The sequence below is a fragment of the Thermobia domestica genome, chromosome 8, assembly GCF_964235325.1.
Source record: "Thermobia domestica chromosome 8, izTheDome1.hap1.1, whole genome shotgun sequence".
NCBI lineage: Eukaryota > Metazoa > Arthropoda > Insecta > Zygentoma > Lepismatidae > Thermobia > Thermobia domestica.
The window spans coordinates 194369939-194391944 of NC_137461.1; the positions used below are offsets into that span (position 1 = coordinate 194369939).

Below are 22006 nucleotides of genomic sequence, written 5' to 3' on the forward strand. Positions count from 1 at the left end.
AAGCCAGATAAGCTTCCACCAGGAATCGATTCCAAATCTCTCGTGCCGAAGATGAGTACGCTAATTATATAGTTACGAGAGAATTCCCCTCGGTCACGACGTAAACTTCGGGATTTTTCTAGTGTTGTTCACGTGAATGAGATTTCGGTCTCTCTGCCACTGCGCCAAGGTTCAGTGGCAATGGTCACATGCAGGACAGTATCCACGGGGGGCAAGAGGGGGCCCGCCCTCCCTAAAATTTTCTTGGCCCCCTAAAATTTTCATGGAAGGCTTGCAAAAAAACTCGATTAATTCTATGTGTAAACACTAAGAATAAAATGCAATATAAAACAGATTATTCCAAGAATTTTTCCATTTTAACTATTTGATGAACACTTCTAAACATATTTTAAAGGAGTTAAAGTAAAGTTTATCAGTCATCGCGATATGAAATGACACAATACATATTGAAGCAAGTTTTTATGAAAAGAAGGAATATGTTCATAATACATCATGCCACAGTTGTAATAGCAATCTGGAAGGTAGGAGACGAAGTGTGAAGTGCTTGCTGCAAGACAAATCATAAAAACAGGAGCAAGAATAAAGCGTTTATCTTTTGTTGATTGCAGTAACGGCGGTAGGTTATTGTTATTCTATTGTGTAGTTGTAGTACATACATGCATTGCAAAATCCTCGTTAACAGCAAACCTTAGATTAACTGTGGAACAATTAGTTGTGAATTGAATTAAGAGCTCCGTTAAAGGCGATTGATTCCAGTAGGGTCCAAATTATTCTGGTGTGATATGTAAAACAGGAACTGTGGTGGAACATTCATCGAAAAAGTAATGGTTGCAAAAACTTTCATATGTTTGTTCTCGTAGAAGAGTAAAGTTAAGCTAAATTACCTTAATTAGATGAGTAACTGAGCAAGTGAACATATTTAACGTTTAAGTTTAAGAATTAAATTCCGGGTTGTGGAGCCAGGACTAGTAAAAATTTGCAAGATTTAGAGGAGAAATTAAGTAGCAAAATGTTTTGTACTGTACTTGTGGTGGGAAATCCCGTGGAAGTAGCTAGTTTTCATATAAAACGTTGTAAATTGGAACTATTTCTTAGTCGCGTACGCGTAATAATGTGATTCAACATGAAAGAAGCAGTGATGCTTTTACTCGATACTAGATGGGTGTAGCGTTTTACTTACATTGAGAAAAATCCGTTCTCCGGACAGTGGTATATTGTACAAATATACGGAATCCTCTTGCTTACTACAAAAATCAGGGGGGGCGGTGGCTCAGTGGTAGAGCGTTCACCTCTGGTGCTTGGGGTCCCGGATTCGATCCCAGCCCCAGCCAAGTGAACCTTGTGGTGGACAAACACCGTGCTCGTGGGTTTTCTCGGGGTTCTCCCGTTTCCTCCCACTTTCTTCATTCCACCATTTCACTCATCTCTCATCATCACCGTCTCCTTTAGCCTAACCGGCATAACCGTCGGACGTAAAACTCAAAGATTTCATTTCATTTTTTACAAAAATTAGAACGGGGCATATGTTATCCGTATGCTACATAGACACTGCCCTTAGGTGTTACATCATGTCGTTGCAGGATGTTTGATGTCTAACAGTACATACATATATGTATGTTACCTTCGTCAGCTATATGTTATATACGTCCATTTGTATGTGAGTCCTGACCGCCTACATTGTTCCATACGGAAAGTACGTATAGATGGAGCACTTATACAGAAAGTGTTATAAAACATGCGTTTTCAGTTATACGCTTGCTGTACGTTAAGTCCAAAAACTACAGGATTTAAAAATGCAATCTACGATATTACGTATGCCGCATACATTTTTTCTCTGTGTAGCTTTGAATAACATTATAGTATTTTTTTAAAGGTGTTTTGGTATGTGTCTTCTTGGTATAGTGTGCAGGTGGTTCATTTATATAAAACGAGTTTAATTTAAGATTTTAAACAAGAACTTAGTATAAATATATATATTTTTAAATACAACTGTAATTGTAAACAAGAGAATTACTTCAAAGTTACCCGTCCACCTAATTTTCAACAAAAAACATAATAAAATCTATGATAATCAATTTCTACTTAAACTTTACTCATTTTATGTTCTGTTACGTTAGCTCGAGGGTGTGAGTACGGGTGAGGAACCACAATGACATATGGAAATCCATTATTAACCTAAAGGGGAGACTGGCTTGCCGCGCGGAGCACGGTTGTGGGTAGTTAATGGAGAGTGCGGAGTTGAGAGGGAAGAACGAGCGAAGCGAGAAGCCGAAGTAAGGTGGGATAAGGCACTACTAGGTTACTTAGGTTAGGTTATGTCTACTTCGCACTTACGTTAGTACGTACTTAGGTTTGCAGAGCTCTCCTATCTCAAGCAGAAACTCGTGAACGATTGTTGGTGGTCTTTGTTCTTTAATTCATTAAGCCATGAATATTCAAAAGTTTAACCATTGTCCGGGCAAGATATTTTTGTAACGTAGACGGGCAACTGGGGCCTTACCATCTCTATTAGCCTTACCAACTCCATATGTTCATGACTTTAACTTCGACTAAAGATAGAAGAATTCAGAATTTTATGTCATCGGAATATTTATGGTTATTGAGAAATTCGAAAAAATATATGAAGCTACTGGGCCTAGGAGGCCCCGCTTACTCGGATAACATTATGTTTTACAAATGTTAGTACTGTAAATTCACATCCAGCGCAAAGACCCTGTACACTTGCAGGCATGTTTACTCGAAAATTATCCATAATCCAACCGTCCTGAACCTAGAGACAAGTAGTTACCTCTACTTGCGAATTAGTCCCGTCTTTATAACCGCTTATCAAAAGGTATTACACATAAATTACGCTTAACTTACATGTTATCAAGCACACAAGTAATCAAATTATCAAATTATTCTAGGTAAATTTTCAAAATTTTGATAAGAACGGAAGGGCAACTTCGCAAGTTAACCCTAAACAAGATCCTAAGTAAAGTTGAGTTTCCTTATTTCACAGTAGATCATCTCTCGTTCTTGATCTTAATGTTAGTATTACATGTGGGACTATTAAAACATTTATATTTTAATTCTAATAGGTGTAGTTAGTAATACCCATTTTTAAAAAATTCACGTTTTTTTTATGTAGATTACAGAATGTTAATTTAATATGTGTGTGTAGAGGGGATAATAGAATTAAGTAGAGGCAAAATACTTAAACATTCAAGAGCAGATATGATGAATTGCTGATGTTACTATTTGATGAGCTATAATATGGTTTGCTCGGGCTCCCTAACTTCTACCAGGCCTCCTCTGCATTTTTGGGCTGGCTACGTGTTCACTTCAGTCGTAGTTGCCGATGTCATGGTGCTAACATTTTAATTAACTGAATTGAGCTGAAAATTAAATCTTGATCTCGAAAGATTAACTACTAAGTTTATGCGTTCTGTGTCTTTCTAAAGAAATAAATGCTGGAATTGGTTTCAAGGCTGCCTCTGAGTGAATACTTACTCCAAAATAATATTAAAAATTATACAAAGATTTTCGAAACGTTCGAGTCGAGTCGAGGTTTTTACAAGCAGTCTCCACTCGGCTCGAATTTTACAAAGTGTCTCGCCTCGAATCTCTTCTTCAATTCGAGTCGAGATTCGAGACTTGTCTCGACTCGTGCGCATCACTATGTGTATAGGTTAAATACCATAATCATCTTTTGCGTAATTGCTGCTTGTGAAATTTTCAGCAATACTGTTTCAAGCGTTTAATTCAACAAGTTTCATTAGTTCCGTTTGTGAAGGGGAGTTTGGATCACAAATTCTTGATAAGTGAGATTAAGTCTCGATGGAAGTAGTAAAAAAAAAGGGAAAGAAGAAAAATAAAGGAAAGAAAAAACGGGATAAGAAAGATTCTGTAGTTGAATATATGCTGCCCACACAATAAACGATAAATATTATTTTGCAACATTTCAGATTGAGAATGTCCCAGATGTATTCATCTTCCATTAAATAATCAAGAATCAGATTTCATAAAACGCTACAACAAAACTGTTGATTGAAAGTGTTGCGAAACAAGATATACTATTTCATCCACTGTGTTTTCGATGGTGACATTAGGTCGAAAAAGTGTAACGGCTTGTTCAGGCCAGCCATTCTGAGTGAGACTTTTCTTCGGTTTATCTCATTCTTACCAGGCAAATGCCGGGATTATATCTAACATACATATTCCAGGCCGTTCCCTTCCTTTCCCTTCCCTTCCCTTCCTTCCCATCCCATTCCTTTCTTTCTTCCCCCTTACCAGAAGTGTGTGCTCTCCGAGAGACGTCAGTCCTCATATGTGACGAGCTAAAGGCCATAGGTGCTAGTAATGTCCAAAGATATGTATAAATCATCCAGTGTGACCATCCTTATCACTTGGCTGGAATTTTAACTGCTACATCATCTTGCTAGTAATAATAGCAAAATAAATAAAACTCATACAAGATATTTTGAAGTGGAGACTGGTTTAAAATTTTGCCATGTTAGCAGAGAACATATAAAATAAAATGGTTAGGATGTGCACCTTCGCACAAGAGACCCGGGTTCGATTCTCGGTTGAAGCTTATATGGTTCAGATCCCACGTTAAGTTGTAGATCCATGTCTCATGTACCCAGTTCTGAACGGGGCGCTAAACTCCAAATCAATTAAAAAATAGAACCTACAGGCTAACAAGCAACGCACATTAAGATGTCTCTTTGCAGCAGTCATTATAGAAGCAAGGAGATACAATAATCAAATTGGGCCAGTACGGCATACCAGTAGTAAATTAAGATGCCTAAAATCATACCAGTTGTAAGAAGAAATTACAATAAGATGTAAGCTCTACTATCTTGTCGAAGTATACTTAACACAGGTCTATGTATACAAGTAAAACGGTAGTAATTTATTTCCAGTTCGACCACTGGAGATATGTTGTTGACTTGTTCGAGAGAGCTTTTAGTGCACTACCAAACCTCATCCTATTAATCTTAACACATTTACTAAGAAAAGATGGAGTAATGTAACATCACACGGATTGCTTCAATTTGCTGATATTACCGTAAAGTGTATTAGTCTGTGCATTGGATTATTATCAGTTAATACTGCGAAGGTGAGCTACAGCTTAATAGGATACCAAGCCTTATACTTCAGAAGTAATAAGAGGCCGTATAGTTGGCACGTGGAAATGGGGTCGTAATGCTTCGTATATTGCTATTACGGTTAATCGAACCAAAACATGTGTTCAATACTGGATTCGACGATATCAAGAAGAGGGCGAAGAAGGACTACAAAACTACCAAGAAGCAGGAAGACGTAGAAAAACTATAGCAAAGGAAGATAATGCACTCGTCTCTGCTAGTCGGAAAAATCCCTTTCAACCTTTTTCAACTCTTGGACAAGACCTGCATTTGAACATATCAGCAATTACAGTAAGGAAATGATTACATGAAGCGGGAATCCATCACTGAATTCCTGCTGTAAAAGAAGAATTGACTATAGAACACCGTGCCTCAAGAATGTCGTTTTCGTTGCAGTATCTGCCAGCTACGAAAGAGTTTTGGGATACCGTGATTTGGACCGACGAGAAAGTGTTCTTATCTGCCCAAGACGGAAGACTGTCTCTGTGGCGCCCCAATTGCACTCGATATTCACCAGAACATATCTAAAGAGGGCAAGAAGTGGAAGAATTAGCGTTGCTTTCTGGGATTGGATATCAGTAGCAGAAGTTGAATAATTAGCAGACATATCGCCTAGGATGGATTCGGGAGAATATGTGAAAATATTAGAACGACATATGTTACCAACCGTCAGGACCATATATCCGGAAGACGAAATGCCTGTCATTAATTACATCCAAGATAACAGCAGTGTCCATACTTCGAGAACAACTAAACAGTGGTTCCAGAAACATCCTGACATTTCTTTGCTCGATTGGCCATCTAAATCCACAGACCTTAACCCCATCGAAAGAATGTGTGGGCATTAATTGTGCAGAATTGGGAACCGAGACGGGAGAAAACTGTTGAAGCTCTGAAGAACTATGTTCGAGAAGTATGGGAAAGCTTCCGTACAAGACCTGACTTACGTTCGTCACTAATTGATTCCATACCTCTTCGAATCAATACGGTGATAGATAATAATGGTGCGTGAACAAGCTATTAGGTTTAAAATTATAAGATTTTTATGTTTACTGAAGAGTAATTTGTTCAAGATGAATATTAGTTTGAAGATATGATATGTTCACGAGCAGAAGAAAAAAACAAACATTTACGTTCTAAGCATTTGGAATTGCCAATACAGACTGAATATATTTTATTCTTTTTGTTTAATAAATATAATTATATTTTTCTTTATTTTTTTATGGGAATTAACAATTCTCATTATTTATTTTTATTATGAGAATTAAAAAAATATTCTATGCTATTTTATATGCAATTTAATTTCGTTATCTGTATGATATATGATATATATTTTTCTTTCTTCTTATATAGGAGAATTAACGTTTCCCTTTAGTCTTCTAAAGAAATTAGAAAATGGATATTTATAACAGCATTGGTTTCAAACACTTAATGTCAAGGAGCAGATAGACTATTTTATTTTGTTCTCCTTATGAAATAAGCATACCTTTTTCTTTCTTTCTTTCTTTCTTTCTTCATGGTGGCTCTTAATACTTACCTAGTCGATCGTCAGTAGTTTGCCTGAAGGCATAACGTCGGTAGCAAACAGCTCGGTTCGACACATGCCAATATACCTACCTTCTGAGTAGGGTTGGAAGTCAATTTTTTCACTTTAATGATTTCATGGAAAGATATATATATCTTCGCTTCTGTACTACTACTACTTATCTGCACAAAAGTAAGTAAATCGCCTTTTTGAGTACTTTTTTCATCATATTTTATTGAAAAAACTGTTATGAACGATTTAAAAACCTCTCCCTCGGACGGGTTTGAACCCACGCCAAAAGACATTCTTGATACAAGCCTACAGCGCTAGCGCGCATGGCCACGAGAACCGACAGCAACAAGCGTATGATCTCTGTTATATACACAGATATAGGCTATAACGTTTATATATATAGATATAGATATAGATATATACGGATAACACCAACAAATCGGAACCGTGTATTTAGTTACTACTTCCGGGAATACTCTCACGAGCTAGATCTCAACAACCTAGTCCAAACTAGAGGTTAACTATGTTAATAAAATTCATTTCAAACGGTTCAGCCATTTTTTGTTATGATAGACAACGTATTTTTCATTTATATACTATATAGATATACGTTAATAGTATTGTTAATGTCTTTTTATTTATTTATTTATTTAAGTTGTTTATTGATATAAAAATGATGTATTAACTTTAATGTTTAACAGTATCATACAAATTCACCGTGTGTATGACGTGTATTTCGTCGTCTCCAGGTCTGTTCCGGTCATACCGGGACACGAGTGTGATTGCTTCCAGGTCACGAAATTCGTAACCAGTTATCACTACTTCCAAATACCAATATAATAATAGGGTCTGTTCTAACCCTGACGGGTAAGAACTGACTGTGGTCAGATACTTTTTCCTAAAAACGGAGTTCGATTCTCCATAGAAGCCAACGGTTTCCAATCCCACGTTAAGCTGTAAGTCCATGTCTCATATAGCCTCGCTGCTGAATGGGACGCTAAAATCAAATCAACTACCACAACTAATAACAGACATAGAAAGAGCTCTGCAGACCATTTTCTTCATAATAAACATTTTTTTCGTTTCAAACAGGACAAACATAAATGTATAACAACAAGCATTCTGTTAAAATCTTCCGAAGTATTTAGAAACTAAGAAAACAAAAAAAAAAAAAAAAAAAAAAAACAATTTGATGTATGAACTACCAAATATAGGTTCTAGCAAGTATAGTAGGCTATTTTTTAGCATCATTCAATTTTATCAGTTGCTACATTTGCTAATAAAAAGTTGACGTTATATGTTCTCCCTGAAATATACGGAAAGGAGAAAATATTTTTTGATCAAAAATCTGGATTTACATTGGTTGATTTATATATAAAAAGATCGGGAAGCAGAAATTCCTTCAATGAGCCACTATCGCTAGTGAGTTTGTAACGACAATATTATAACTATGGGATTCAAACTTGTATAACGCTAATCAAGGTTTTAAGTTCTTAACATATTTCAGATTCTGTCGAGAATCGAATTCAAGGTGTATACTTCAAGGTGAAGTGTCCCTATCTGTCCATGAAACTTGTATTTCAGCATCTACTGACAATATTTTCGCTAAATTCAAATACCCTGCATTTGATTGCTGTTTATTTTATTACTAGCAGCGTTCACCCCGCTTCGCTGCGGTCACCCCGGAACGCAATAAACTTTGTTACTTAGATAATTTTTACTTTTTCGCTTTCAAGTGATATGATAAAAACCATAGAAGATTGCACTAATGTTAACATTATATCGCCTGTCATTTATGTTAACCCGCCCCGCTTCGCTGCGGTCACCCCAACCCGCCCCGCTTCGCTGCGGTCATCCCCGAACGCAATAAACTTTGTTACTTAGATAATTTTTACTTTTTCGCTTTCAAGTGATTTATAGCGCCTGTCAGTTATGTTAACCCGCCGAGTCACAGGGTCATGCGGGTTGCATATAAATACGTTTATTTTTATACCTATGATGAACTAATAACAAAGGATTTGTACGTATGGACACCTGAATGGTCAATTATCTCAAGACACTGGTAATTGAAAATTAAAGTGATATGATAAAAACCATCTAGGGTCCACATCCTAACAACCCCCCAAAAATGAAAGAAATCGGTTCAGCCGTATTAGCGTGATGAGCGGACAAAGGATTTTTTGTACGTATTGACACCTGATTGGTCAATTATCTCAAGACACTGGTAATTGAAAATTAAAGTGATATGATAAAAACCATCTAGGGTCCAAATCCTAACAACCCCCCAAAAATGAAAGAAATCGGTTCAGCCGTATTAGCGTGATGAGCGGACAAAGGATTTTGTGCGTTCTCTTTTATATATATAGATAAACCATTGCTTGGTTCTATTATAAAATTGTTCATAATATTTGTCACACTATCTTGGACATTTTTAAGTGTATATATTTTCTTTATATAACGAAATGTAATGCCATAGTAACAGTTTGAACTATAATCTCTGTTTTGTTAAGGACTAAAAGATGAGAATTTTATATATAAACGAAAAAAACAAAATTAGTGATATTTAGTTAAAGAAATAGGGATGATGGAAGTCAATGTGCTGATCACACACAAAACAGCTGAAATCCACTTCCTTGACCATAGCCAATTATGGACTACAATTGAAGAGAATTCAATTTATTTTCAAGCTGTAAACTTATTCGTAGTTTGTATTAACAGTCAAATCTAGAACTGTTTTACGCTTGTAAAATTCTACTTCATTTTTTCGCTTGACAATAAATAAATAAATAAATACTTGCAGAATATCGAATCACACCTTAAACTGTAACCATATGTTTCTTTCTACTGGAGTTCTACCTGATCAATGAAAAAATAAAAATAAACAAGTAGGGGCAGAGAGATTCGAATGGGAATTCTGCACGGATCCAATGAGCTACGGAATAAGATACACGAAACATCTACGCTATAAATATATGGCTATAACCGTAAGTTTTACACTGTGAAAGAATATTTTTCCTTTTATTATGTTTTACGATATTTCTATAGTGCCTTGTGTGAACTGCCAATAGATAGATCATGTAGTTATCGATTTAGTTAGTGATTGAGCTTTAAAAACTTTTAAAACATTTAATTAAATTGCGATGTGGTAGCAAGGAATGTATACCAATTTCATTATAATAGTAAGGGGCAAAAGATAGTATCCAACGGAAAACTTGCATTTTCTTATTTGACACAGAATACATCACTTCGTAGCAGGGACTTAGCCAGGATTTGATTTCAGGGGGCCGCTGGCTAAATGTTCATTTGGGTCCACCCCGCGAAAAAGTTTGAATAAAACCGCAATCGTAGGCCTTATATTAACAACTTTTACAAATGTCGGGGGTTCCAGACCTCCTGGCTATGCCATTGATTGGTAGCATCCATTGTTCCTGATCATGATCAGTCTGTTCACTTCCACCTTCAGCCATAATTTTGTTTTTCCAATCCGAAAAAAATGCATTCGGTCTACGCATTTGGCGCTCTTAAAAGTAAAATTATGGTATAATTAAAAGTGTGATTTTGCCATTTGAATACAAATTTAAGTCCCATAATCCCCAAAGCAAATCTTATGGGCGCAATCTTCTTCCTAAGCCCCGCTGTGTGCTTCCTCCTGTTCCAAATAGAAAATTTAGTATTTCTGTTTACTTGGTACGGGAATTCATAGAATTTGAAGTAATTGGTTTGTGTAAGTAAAATTATGCAGAACAGCCATGAATAAATGTTTTGTGTTGCTAAAAATGTATGAAAATTGTTGGGAAATTTTCTAGAGAGATGGAGAATATTCTTCCCAGGCTGGGACAACAGTAATTAAGTTAGTGCCAAGGAAAGAAAAACTAGAGACGGGGAATTTCCCTAGTTTCCCCACTACAAATAAATAAATGGTCATAACGAACGTTTTATGCCTGACGTATGACTGTTTATCATTCTGTGTGGTTCCGTGGTGAGTGAGCAAGGCGTGGCTTGGTTATTTTGAGGTTTAGAGATCGAATCCGGTCGAGAGAAGTTGAATTTTTTCATTATTCGTTCTCCATATCTTAAGAAGTTTCTCTCCCTCCGTAATCATCTGATGCTCTCAACTGAGTTCCCCACTTGAATTCAACAATTGGCAGTGGGATGCTCTCAGTTTCGGTTGAGCTTTTACATGTTTACTTACAAAATCAAAATTTGCGACAAGATATGGATGATATCCGATCATCTTGTCTTCAATTCTAAATTTGTACATGTGAGTGTATTTCTCCTTCATCATATTTGCATCTCCCGTTCTCCTATGTTGTCAGCTATGACATATATATATATATATATATATATATATATATATATATATATATATATTCTGTTCCTATGAATACCTTCGACTATGTTACTTTTTCCTTCTGTGGTAATAATAATAATAATAATAATAATAATAATAATAATAATAATAATAATAGTAAAGAAATAACATAATTATAATACCAATTACATAAACATTAGCTTTCCATTCAGAAAAATTAATAATGGCCACGACGGGATTTGAACCCAGGTAGCTTCAATGGGAGTTTCCTGCTTTCACAATTTTTTAAAACAAATCGCCCCAAGCAGAGTATTGTTCGACTCTGGCATCTCGTATTCTTTCGACGTATCCCTAGCACTACAGGAACAGGATCACAGAAATATTAAGGACAGTTAAAATTCCGACCTTGCTCTTCAGAGGAATTCGAAATACTAGTGGATTGCGCCTTATGATCAGAAGCCGAACGCCCGAGATCACTCTGCTAGTGTCACCCTCTCAGTTTGCCACAAATTCGTCATACGAATATAAGAAAATAAACTAGAATTATGCAACAGAACTGTCTATTTCTACACGTGTTGATACAATTCAAAGAATGTGAAAATAATTTCTGGCGTCTTTTCTTCTTTGGAAATTAGAAGTTATGGCAAAGACAAAATGTAATGTAAATCGGGACCATCCCTGCAACCGATGACCAGCGCAGTGAATTAAATTCTTTCTGGGGGAGCAAGCATTAATAAACTTATTTGAGCCCCGTAGAAAAAGTTGTTTTTCTAATTCTTGGGCCCCTCTTTCCAACTTTCTCTTAATCTTTATGGGCCCTCGGAGCCTGTGGGCACGCCGCACGGCAAGGTCTGCGGTTCCGTTAGCTACTCCCTGGGCCCATTCCATACATGACAAAATTATTAAGAGGATAATATTGATAAATCTCGAAGCCATACAAATAAATTTTATTTCTAGAGCCCCTAATAGTAGACATTTTTTACTAAAATGGGTGCACGACTAATTTTTGTTCTATTTACCTTTTGTGTGCTGTTTTGTTTATGTAATGTAGCGACCCTATTTGATGATTCATTTCTAATTTCATATTCGTATCGTATATGGAGTAAGAAAATTTTGTCTCAAAATGGGCCCCCTCAAATTGCGGGGAGCTTCTCTGGGGTGCAGTTAGCCCCTACCCCCAAGAACTTACGGCTCTGCCGACGACGTAGCCTAAACTTGAAGAACGTTTCGTGATATTTTCCTCATTGAGGAACGTTTATATAACTTGTTTTTGAGATAAACAAGGAAATCTCGAGTAAGTCATTAAGACACTCACAACTTGCTTATATTTTCTTGTTTATATTTTTATTTATATTTTGTTTATATTTGTTCGTTTTTGTTATATTTGAGTATCTTCTTTATATTTTTCCATGATACGATTTTAACTAGGTATTAGTTTGGGTGGAATTGGAAGGTTAAGTGGCGCGGTAAGTGAGTGGTTAGCGCATTGAACTTCTATTCGGTAGACCCGGGTTCGAATCCCGGCCAGGCTGAAACTTTGTTAAGTGTTCCTGTTTCAATTTCAATTTCAATGCATATTCAGTGTGTCAAGCAAGATCTTCTCTTCCCTAAAAAGAAGAAGATGTTGGAATAAGGAGAATTGGAGAAGATCTGTCAATGGAGACAGTGATTTACAAATTTATTTCCAGCAGTTGTTCTAGATTTGATATTTCGTCTACTTTCAAGAATTTTCTGATTCATGTGTAATCAGTGTTTTTATTTCTTTGAATATACATTATAATAATAAAATAATACATTACATACACCGCAAATTGAGATTAACATATGGTGTTCATTGGACAACACGCTCTGATCTCAGAATGGAGAAATGTTTCGTGCGTCATCTACTCACAATTTTACTAGCATAAAGGCTTGACTCAGTGCTACCAACTGCTGTCAGTGCCGAGAAAAGTTACTTGTAAGTTGGGTTGAATCTGTCTAGGCGTTCTCACAACGGCATATGACCTGGACCCCAAGGAATGGAATTGAAGCACTTGGGGGTGGGAGACACTTTTGTGAGTGGCTGTACAATGTAACCACACATTTGTTGTGGCTGAAGAAAGAAATCCGTTTCGGACGGTAAATGCAACTGCGGCAGAAGAGGAAATAGGACAGAGGCACAGAGCTTAGATGTGTCCTTTCGCGCGAACACGAGTGCAGTGGGAGGATATGTTCAGTTTCTCACACAACCAATCCACACAGAAAAGAATTACTTATGTTGTATCAGAGACGAGAGCAGTTCACAGTAGAATTTCGAATCATTATTTTTGTTTGCGATATTTATATTCATAAGGAAAATATAAAACCATTTTCTTAGAGTATTTTACAATTTCGGTATTTAATAACACTTTATGTGTGATTGCGTAATTTTATACTGTCAAACTAAGCTACGTATAAGTGTCGGACGTCTTACAGAACGGCTCTGTCTGCCCATAGGTATATTCCTTGAATTTTCCAAGCGGGTCGGCAAAGTGTAAGTGAAAGTGTAAGCGAAGATCTGCTGAAGACTATCCACCACTGTGTGTTAGTGACAGGGTTGTTGGAATTTTCCCTAATCCAAAATTCCCCAGTGTTTTTTGGGGGGTGTAAAACCCACATAAAAAACTCAAAATAAAACACAAAAAAGCCCACTTCAAAAAATATACTTGAAAACATGAATTGAAATAACCTTAATGTGATTATAATTACTGTCTTTAATCGTACTTACTAGTTTGCTCCTAGTATCAGAATTGGCTTAAAACGTGCGTTTATAACCAGAACAGACTACCACTAAAAAAAAAAAAAGTTTGGGAATCATGCATATCAAATTTTGTTTGTACTGGATCAAATACTTATAACAGTGTTCAACTGTAATCTATTATATAAAAATGAAAAGAATATTGTTTGTGCTCACATCACGGAGAAACGATTCAGCTTTTTGGAATAATTTTCGGATGTAGTTGTCACGTACCTCGAACTAGGTTTCTAATCATGCTCTACGACGAGGCAGGGGGTCAAAATCTATGTGAAGAACTTAGTATCTCACAGTGTTTTCAAGTTAGGAAGATATTTTTTTTATATATAAACTTCTCATTAAAAATAAGTGGGCCCGTGTTCCAGTGGGTGTCTTCCCGTTTGGCCTATTCCCGTTTCGCCTATTCTCGTTTCGCCTACAGATCTTCCAGCAATTTATAATCTCATCTTCTCTGTAAGTAAAACAAGTACTCCCGTTTTTGCCTACTCCCGTTTCGCTTATACTCACTCGGCAACAGATGTTTAGTGTTTGAGGTGAGAACGCAATATAAAGATAATGAAAATATTAATAGCTAACATCTAATGTTTGTTCAGGAAGAGGCGACCCGTTTCTTCAACATCAACTTGAGATACAAAAAGGACATTAACAGTTTTAGACAAACTGACAGCATAGTCATAGAATTTTTGTGCAGAATTAATTTTTGTGACTTTATTATTACATTCTGAAGGTTTTATGTAACTAAGAAACCTATTGTATCGATTGTACATGAATTTACGTCATTATTTTCTGTAACGACCAGGTTACATTGTGTCAGTGTCAATTCAAGACATGTAACCTCCGTTACACCTTTTAAAAAAGAAATATTATATTTATAAACCAGTTATTGTAGATGAGACATTAGTTATGTCTTCATTATTACTCTCCGCAGGTTTAGTGCAAATAACACACCTATGTTCCATTTTATATGAATTTATCAATATTTGTTGTAACGGAGGTTACATCGTGTTGTTATTCATCAAAACTTGCATAAGTTTAAAACAGTATCTGCCTTGGTAATACTTACTGCTTTCTTGAAAACTACAAGTGTGCTTCTTTCGTTCCTCCCCAAAATATGTTACTTTACTTCGTCCACTAAATTGATACAAGCTATTCAAATTCATCATGTTTGAACGAATCTTTGACAATGCGCGAACAGTTTCATTCAGTGATACAAATGTATAACAAAGAGGTACAATAAATGCACAAATAAGTTGTTTTTATACAATATAAGGATGGTCAATTCCAGTGTAGATAGAATTATTCTTCAGATTTCATATGTATCGTCATCCGCAAAAAAAAGTTCGCATATACTGTAACTTCCACATTTTCATTAATAACTCAGTTTTCTTAATATTTTATCGCTTCTTTGTGCTTTCCTTAACAAAGCAGTGTAGTAATGAATAATTATTTATGATTTTTGTGAAAAAATAAAGCAAAATAAGAAAATTATAAGCAAAAAAACTGTGATTGTTATGAAACTTTAGTCTGTCAGATAATTACGCGAAGAATATCCCGAGGGAAATTCACTCCATACAGTGCACAGGTATTAGGAGCACTCACACATACGTAAAATTGAAGAAACAGAAAATAATGTATTTTTGAGATGAACATACAATTCACACTTCACGTGAAGTTCCAATATGGGAAATCAATCAATATCTTCAGTTGAAATTACTGAAAAAAAAAAAACAGAAAATGGCTATTTAAAACTCCAAGTGTAAACCTGCGCTTGGAGCGAGTCTATTTCTAATATCAGAACGCGTTATTTCGTAACATGCCTGCGTGGCCAAGCGGGTTTAGCAATGCTGTTGAGATTCTAGAACCGAAGGGTGGCAGTTCGAGCCTGAGTACGGAACGCTTTTTTTTTTCAATATAGTGAAATATTTTTTAAAATATAAATGTCTAATTTGAAGTGCTTAAAAACACAAGACCAGATGAACAATCACTTTTCAAAGCTCAGTCACATTTATTCACTATGTTCATCAATTAGGCTATATACGAAGACACTAAAATGTGGAACGTTAACGATCCTTATTAACGTTAATACCACATCCGTTATAATGAGAACAGATTTGTGATCTGAATACCAATCTTAAACCATACGTCCAAAATGAAAATTATTCATGTTCTTGATACCTATTGCAACACTCAGTTGTAATATAGAGAGTGAGAGTGCGAAAGAGAGAGATAAAATACTGTATACAGGGTGCGGAAAAATTCCCGGAACGGTCCAATATCTCGCGCAGTATAAATATCACCAAAACAAAAATAACACATGTGAAATAGTTTTAAAGAAGCTATCCAATGATAGAAAACACAATCACCTATCCCTACCTCCTTGGGGACTACGGGGGATAACTTTAAAATTTTAAATGGGAACCCCTATTTCTTATTTCATATGTGGATTCTCCAGAAAAAGTGATAGTGATTTGATCAAAAATTGAAAACAGTGTGTGCGAAGATGAAGTTACATGGAATACAATATCGATAATTGTTTTGCAAAGTAGCTTTATGAAGTAGTTCTTAGTAGTAGGGTTATTTACAACAAAAATAAGCCATTTTTGTCACCATTTGTATTTTCTTGCAAATTAATAAATATGGACAAATGCATTATTTTATGGACGTTAAAATGTATGAATTCGTTATGTGGGTAAAAAAATCATATGAAAATTTTACTCTGCGTGGAAATCGAACTCATGACCTTTCATGCCGCAGTCCCGTACGCTAACCGCATGGCCCAGAGCTCGACACTGAGAGGCCACATTTTCATAAAGATTTGCCGCCTCCATTTTTTATGTGTCGATTCAAGTGCTATCCGTGAAGGCACTGTTTTCAATTTTGGGTCAAATCACTGTTACTTATTCTGAAGAATCCAAATGTGCAACAAAATATGGGGATTTCCATTTAAAATTTTAAAGTTACCCCCCGTGTGGGAATGGAGAGTTGCGTTTGGTATCATTGGATAGATTTTTCAAAACTGTTTAACACGTGTTATTTTTGTTTTGCTGATCTGTATATTTCGCGAGATATTGGACCGTTCCGGGACTTTCCCCGCACCCTGTATAAGCTTGTATTTTTAATTAAAACAGTTAGTGTAAATCATAATCTGGATTTTTATAAAGTAAATGAAACAATCATATAGAAAATGTATACAGTTTAAAATTGAATTAAATTGCAATTCCAGAATCTGTAACATTATACATTTCTTATTTATTTACATCGAATGTTAACTTATTGTATAGTTTATAGCATGAGTATCAGCTGATATGTAACTCAAAATTATCTATAAATTGAATTTAAATAGGAAATGATATAGTTGCTATAAGAACAAGTTTATGAAAATGAGCTGTATAATAATGGTTGTATTTGAAACAGAGTTTGCGTAATGGAGTAAATATTTACACCGCCAGCTTTGCAATACTGTGCGGTTTAAATTGTCAATCTCATCAATTTTACTTATTTTTATGGAATTTAGTATAGCATTATGAAACATTCAACAACTGATCTGGTAGTGAAACATATTTAATAAGATTACCGCACATTACGGTAGATTCCGAGATCGCTCCCAGCTTTGCGAACACTTGATAATATCTTATTATTATTTCAGATAAAATATTATGTGGAAGAGCTAAATTAAATTAGAAAATGAAATGAAATATTTAACATCCCACTATTACGCCCTTTAGGCGGGAAGGTTCTAGATTGCTGGTCCTCACATAGAGGAGAATTTGGATTAGTAACCAGTTTGGTTCTTTTCTTTATCAAATCTCAATATACAATTCATATAGTAATGTCGAGCAAGCGATAGCGAGTGAAGGCAGGTTAACCAGGTTGATTGCTTTCTTCATCACCACTCAATTGGTATACGGACCAGTGTTCTAGAATCCTGCTATTTTAGGCTAAGGGAGAAGATAATTAAAGTAAGAAAAATGATATAAGAATTGGTGGAATGAGAAAGTGGAAGGAAAAGGAAATGCTTTGAGAAAAGTCACGGACATAATGTTGTCCACCACAAGCTTACTTGAACGGAATAAAACCAGAGACCGCATTCTCCAAAGGTAAGCGCTCTACCAGTGAACCATCGCGCCCCATAAATTAAATAAGAAAGATAAGTAGTAGGCATTTTATAATTGAATATTGTATGTAAGAAACTTATTGTCCATAAAGATTCTTTCTCTTCAAGCTTTTGTGATTGATGTTGCAAATTGTCCGATGCTTTGCAATGCGGGTCAAAGGAATAAATGCATTTTTTCGGGATAGTATCGTCTGCCCCTTGCTGCTATTGGTGGTATAAAAGTAGTGTTGAGTTGATTTTTAGTTTCTTGTTCCTTTTGTTATGTGAATATAGACTAGACCAAAATTTTTTACTGGTGTTCATTTCAGGATCACTCGGTAGCATGTTTTTAGTGGAGGAATGTTACGTGAATATAGATTACAGCAAGTCACAAATATTTTGACAAAGATATACATTTTTATTACACAAATAGTTTCTGCTTTTCCTTTTACTGCAAATGTTTGTTTCTAATAGTGATTTTTATTCTTATTGTATCCGTGAATACACATTCAAGACTTTTTTTTAAAAAATAAGTTGTTTAATAAGGCACTGAAAAGTGTTGGATTTTGGAACACTCTAACACTTAAAAACATAATACTGAGTGATCCTGAAATGGACACCAATAATTAATTTTGGTCTAGTCTATATTCACGTAACACTTTCAACAGCGAGGCTATATGAAACGTGGGCTTACTAATTAACGTGGAATAAAAATAAAAAAGTCTAGTGGCTAGCGCGAATGTTTTTGGTTCTTGTAGTCTCGGGTTCGATTCCCGGTAAGGGGCGATTCAGGTTAAATTTTCAGGGGAGTTTATGGGGAAAACGTTAAAAAATATAATTGCAAAAGTCTGATGCCAGTGTTTTGTAAGCTATTGACAAAATAATAGAAAGACAGGAAAGAAATTCTCTTGAGAACTGAAAGTGAACAATGTTTTCGCATTTATGCTTAATTTGCTACTAGCGTGACACATTAAATTGAATGTAATATAAATATTAGACACAAAATTCGCTACTTCACGGTTGATAACATGGTAAATGCTAGGTATTGTTAAACATTAAACGTAACACCTCAATTTTATATCAATAAATAACTTAAATAAATAAAGAACAAGACAGAACAATATTATTAACCTATATTTGCATAGTATATAAATTAAAAACACGTTGTTTATCATAACGAAAAATGGCTGAACCGTTTGAAATGAATTTTATTAACATAGTTAACACCTACCTCGGACTGGGTTGTTGTCACGCCATTTTTATTGAAATGCGTATCCAAACAGAAGAGAGGGGGTTAAAATGTATGCCAAAAATAGAATCTCTCACGTTTGTGAGATGAAATATGATACATAAATTCCTTATTTAAAACGAGTGTGCACGTGTCCGACCGTGTTTAGAAATTTCGGTACTAAATGGAGAAGAGGGGCAATTTGTATCGTTTTTGCTCAATATTTAAGAATGATGGCATCGAGATTGTGTCTTGTCTTCACAGCAAAACGGATGAAGCACTTGAAATTATCTTTTAAATATACGGTATTTAGCATTTGGTCCAGTCGGATTCATTAACACATATGTCGTAAGAGGAACAGATGGATATAAACACCTTATTTTAAAATATGTGAGCCCATCTTCCGTTGTCCTTAAAAATCCACTTTTGAGGGGGAAATGGGGCAAGTTCCAAATAAGGCGGTCAATATGTAAAAGTGACGTCGTGTTTGTCTGTCCGATCATCACGGGAAATCAAATCAGCCGTTTGAAATAAATATTTGAATACATTTAGTACTTGGAAGAAAATGGTTAGCTGACGTTCACTAGAAACTTGACAAAACTTCGATACAAATTAGAAGATAGTCAGCTATGCCTAAATCTAATATTGTAGGTGGAAGTGAAAACGACGAACGAAGTAACAGCGGATTAAAATTTAGCATTAGAAGTAATTGAAAAACAGAATGTGATGCGCGAAAACAAGAAAAAAAGGAAAAACGTAACGTTGCCGACGACAACACACTGGATGGTGCTTATTGAAAGACCCATAAACGCTATTCATTAGCTCATTCTTCACGGTTTGGATTGCAAGAAATAAAACTATTTCTTCGTGCTAATACGCCTCTCAAAACGAAATGTTATATTTCTGCAAAATTTGTTTTTCTCACATGACTGGATATTTTTTTTAAAAATTCTATTGTGCTGAAGAAAACAAAACCATATGACAAGCTGTATTTGATCTGAAGACCCCATGATCTTTACTCCATGTTGTTACTCATTACATCAGCGACACGTTGTTTGCAATGACACTGATACATTGAGTGGTTTGTTCGAGAAAGTTGCTTGTCTTGATTTTGTTTACTCTTTAGGTTTTTCGTAGAATACATGAAAAAGAATACATACATTTTTCGCTTAGCTATCCAGTTTTAACTGATCAGAAAACAGCAATCTACTGGTGAAATGATATGGGGTAATGTGTAGCATTTTGTTTTTACGCCATCGATAGCAGCAAGGGGCACATGAATTACATAAAAAGGGAGTGTGTTGTTATGAACTACTAATATCTTTTTCAAAAAATCTACGTGTTACTTCGTAGCTCAGGGGATAAGTGAGAGATTACAATACACAAGTTCGCACGATCGAGTCTTGTCCACTGCTATTATGTTTTTTTTTTTTTCATTTTCATTGTTTAACGGTGAAAGTGACGTAGATACATTTTCATTGGCATTCAAAAAAAAAAAAAAAAAAAGAATGGAAGGGAATACGTAGCCCTGAAAAGGGCTGTTTATATATAAGTGTTTAATAGGAGGTCCAATGACCTTCTACATCCATGACTGCCTGGAGCCTTCTGGGCATGCTTTCGGTAAGTCTGCGGAGAAAGCGTTCACTACGGGAGACTTCCTCCCAGCTGTTTTCAACGATTTCCCATAATTGATTTTTTGTGGATGGAGGCGGGTTAGGCCAGTTCTCCTTCATCACCCTTTTGACCTCTGCCCATACTGTCTCAATTATATTCATATCGGCTCCACGCGGTGGCCAATCTAGGACCTCTAAATCAGCCTGCTGCGAGAGCCAATTCTGAACTAATTGACACATATGAACCGGAGACCTGTCGTGCTGAAACTGGATTACTCCATCGGGGTAGATAAAACGCACAGATGGCAACATAACATCCCGAAGGATATGTAAATATTGCTCACCTGTAAGACGCCCCTCTACCCTATGGAGTACTCCAAGACACTGTGATGTCATGAAACCCCAAGCAGATACAGATACGCGTCCACAGTGACGTTTGTGGAAAACGTATCTGGGATCATGCCTGGAGCCTCTCGGACGATACACGACTACTGGGCCATTATTTGAGGAAGAAAATGTGCATTCGTCTGTGAAGACAACATGTCTCCAATCACGGTTCACATTTTCTTCCGCAAACTGAAGCCGTCGTCTTATATGCTCTTCCGAGAGGAATTCTTTCACCGCAGCACGACGGGCGTGAAGATTAGCTTCCCTAAGACGCCGTACAGCAGTATCTCGAGATCCTGGAAAAGCTGATGCGTGCCGAAGTTGTCTGGCGGTCATGTTGGGATTAAGTCGAGCAGTAGCAACAAGCTGGGTATCCTGCTCAGGTGTTGTCACACGACGCCTACCACTACCTCGGCGCCGCATAGTTTCTCCAGTCTCTCGAAAACGCTTTATCCACTTCTGTGCTGTTCTTGGTAAAACTCCACACCTTTCAGCGGCTTGTGCAGCGCAATAGCCTTCTTGCACTAAAGCAAGAACACGCTCTTTTCTATTCTCAGCCATTTCTAACTTCTACCCTTTTCACGAGTTGCACGTTGAATGAGCACCCCTTTTAGTTGAAGCTATTAAACGACATGCGCAGTTGGTTACTCCAAGAGCTAGTAAGATCGTAGTTTTTATTTGCTAAGAGGCAGAAAACACGTTATTTCGATATATGTTGTTTGACTACAAGGGAGCACTTCACAACTGATTACTGAGTGATAAGATCTGTGGTATTCTGTTCAACTTTCCTTTAGGCAATTTTAAACGTAATAGACGATATTTGTCTGACCTTGTCAGTGCCTGAGGCAGAAGACAAAATCAATGAAAATGTTTTCAACATAACATTTTCTATTTATGTTTATCTCCTATCCGTTTTTGTTACGATTGCCTT

The 22006-nt window shown here is 36.1% G+C and overlaps 1 protein-coding gene across 1 annotated transcript; it reads right to left on the reverse strand.

Annotated features, from left to right (window-relative positions):
* Positions 1-490: 490 nt before the first annotated feature.
* Positions 491-21636, reverse strand: LOC145692406 (uncharacterized). Its single transcript, XM_081767712.1, has 2 exons — positions 21250-21636; positions 491-547 (listed from the first exon to the last, which is right to left on the reverse strand). The coding sequence occupies exons 1-2, from the start codon at positions 21634-21636 to the stop codon at positions 491-493; spliced, it is 444 nt and encodes a 147-aa protein (XP_081623838.1).
* Positions 21637-22006: the final 370 nt, after the last annotated feature.

What these genes read in the sequence shown, in the direction of transcription:
- LOC145692406 (XM_081767712.1), bottom strand. Translation starts at nt 21,636, where the DNA reads ATGGCTGAGAATAGAAAAGAGCGTGTTCTTGCTTTAGTGCAAGAAGGC. An exon ending in TTCAGTTTGCGGAAGAAAAT is followed by an intron (nt 548 to 21,249) that starts GTGAACCGTGAT and finishes TTTGTCTTGCAG; the next exon opens with CAAGCACTTCACACTTCGTC.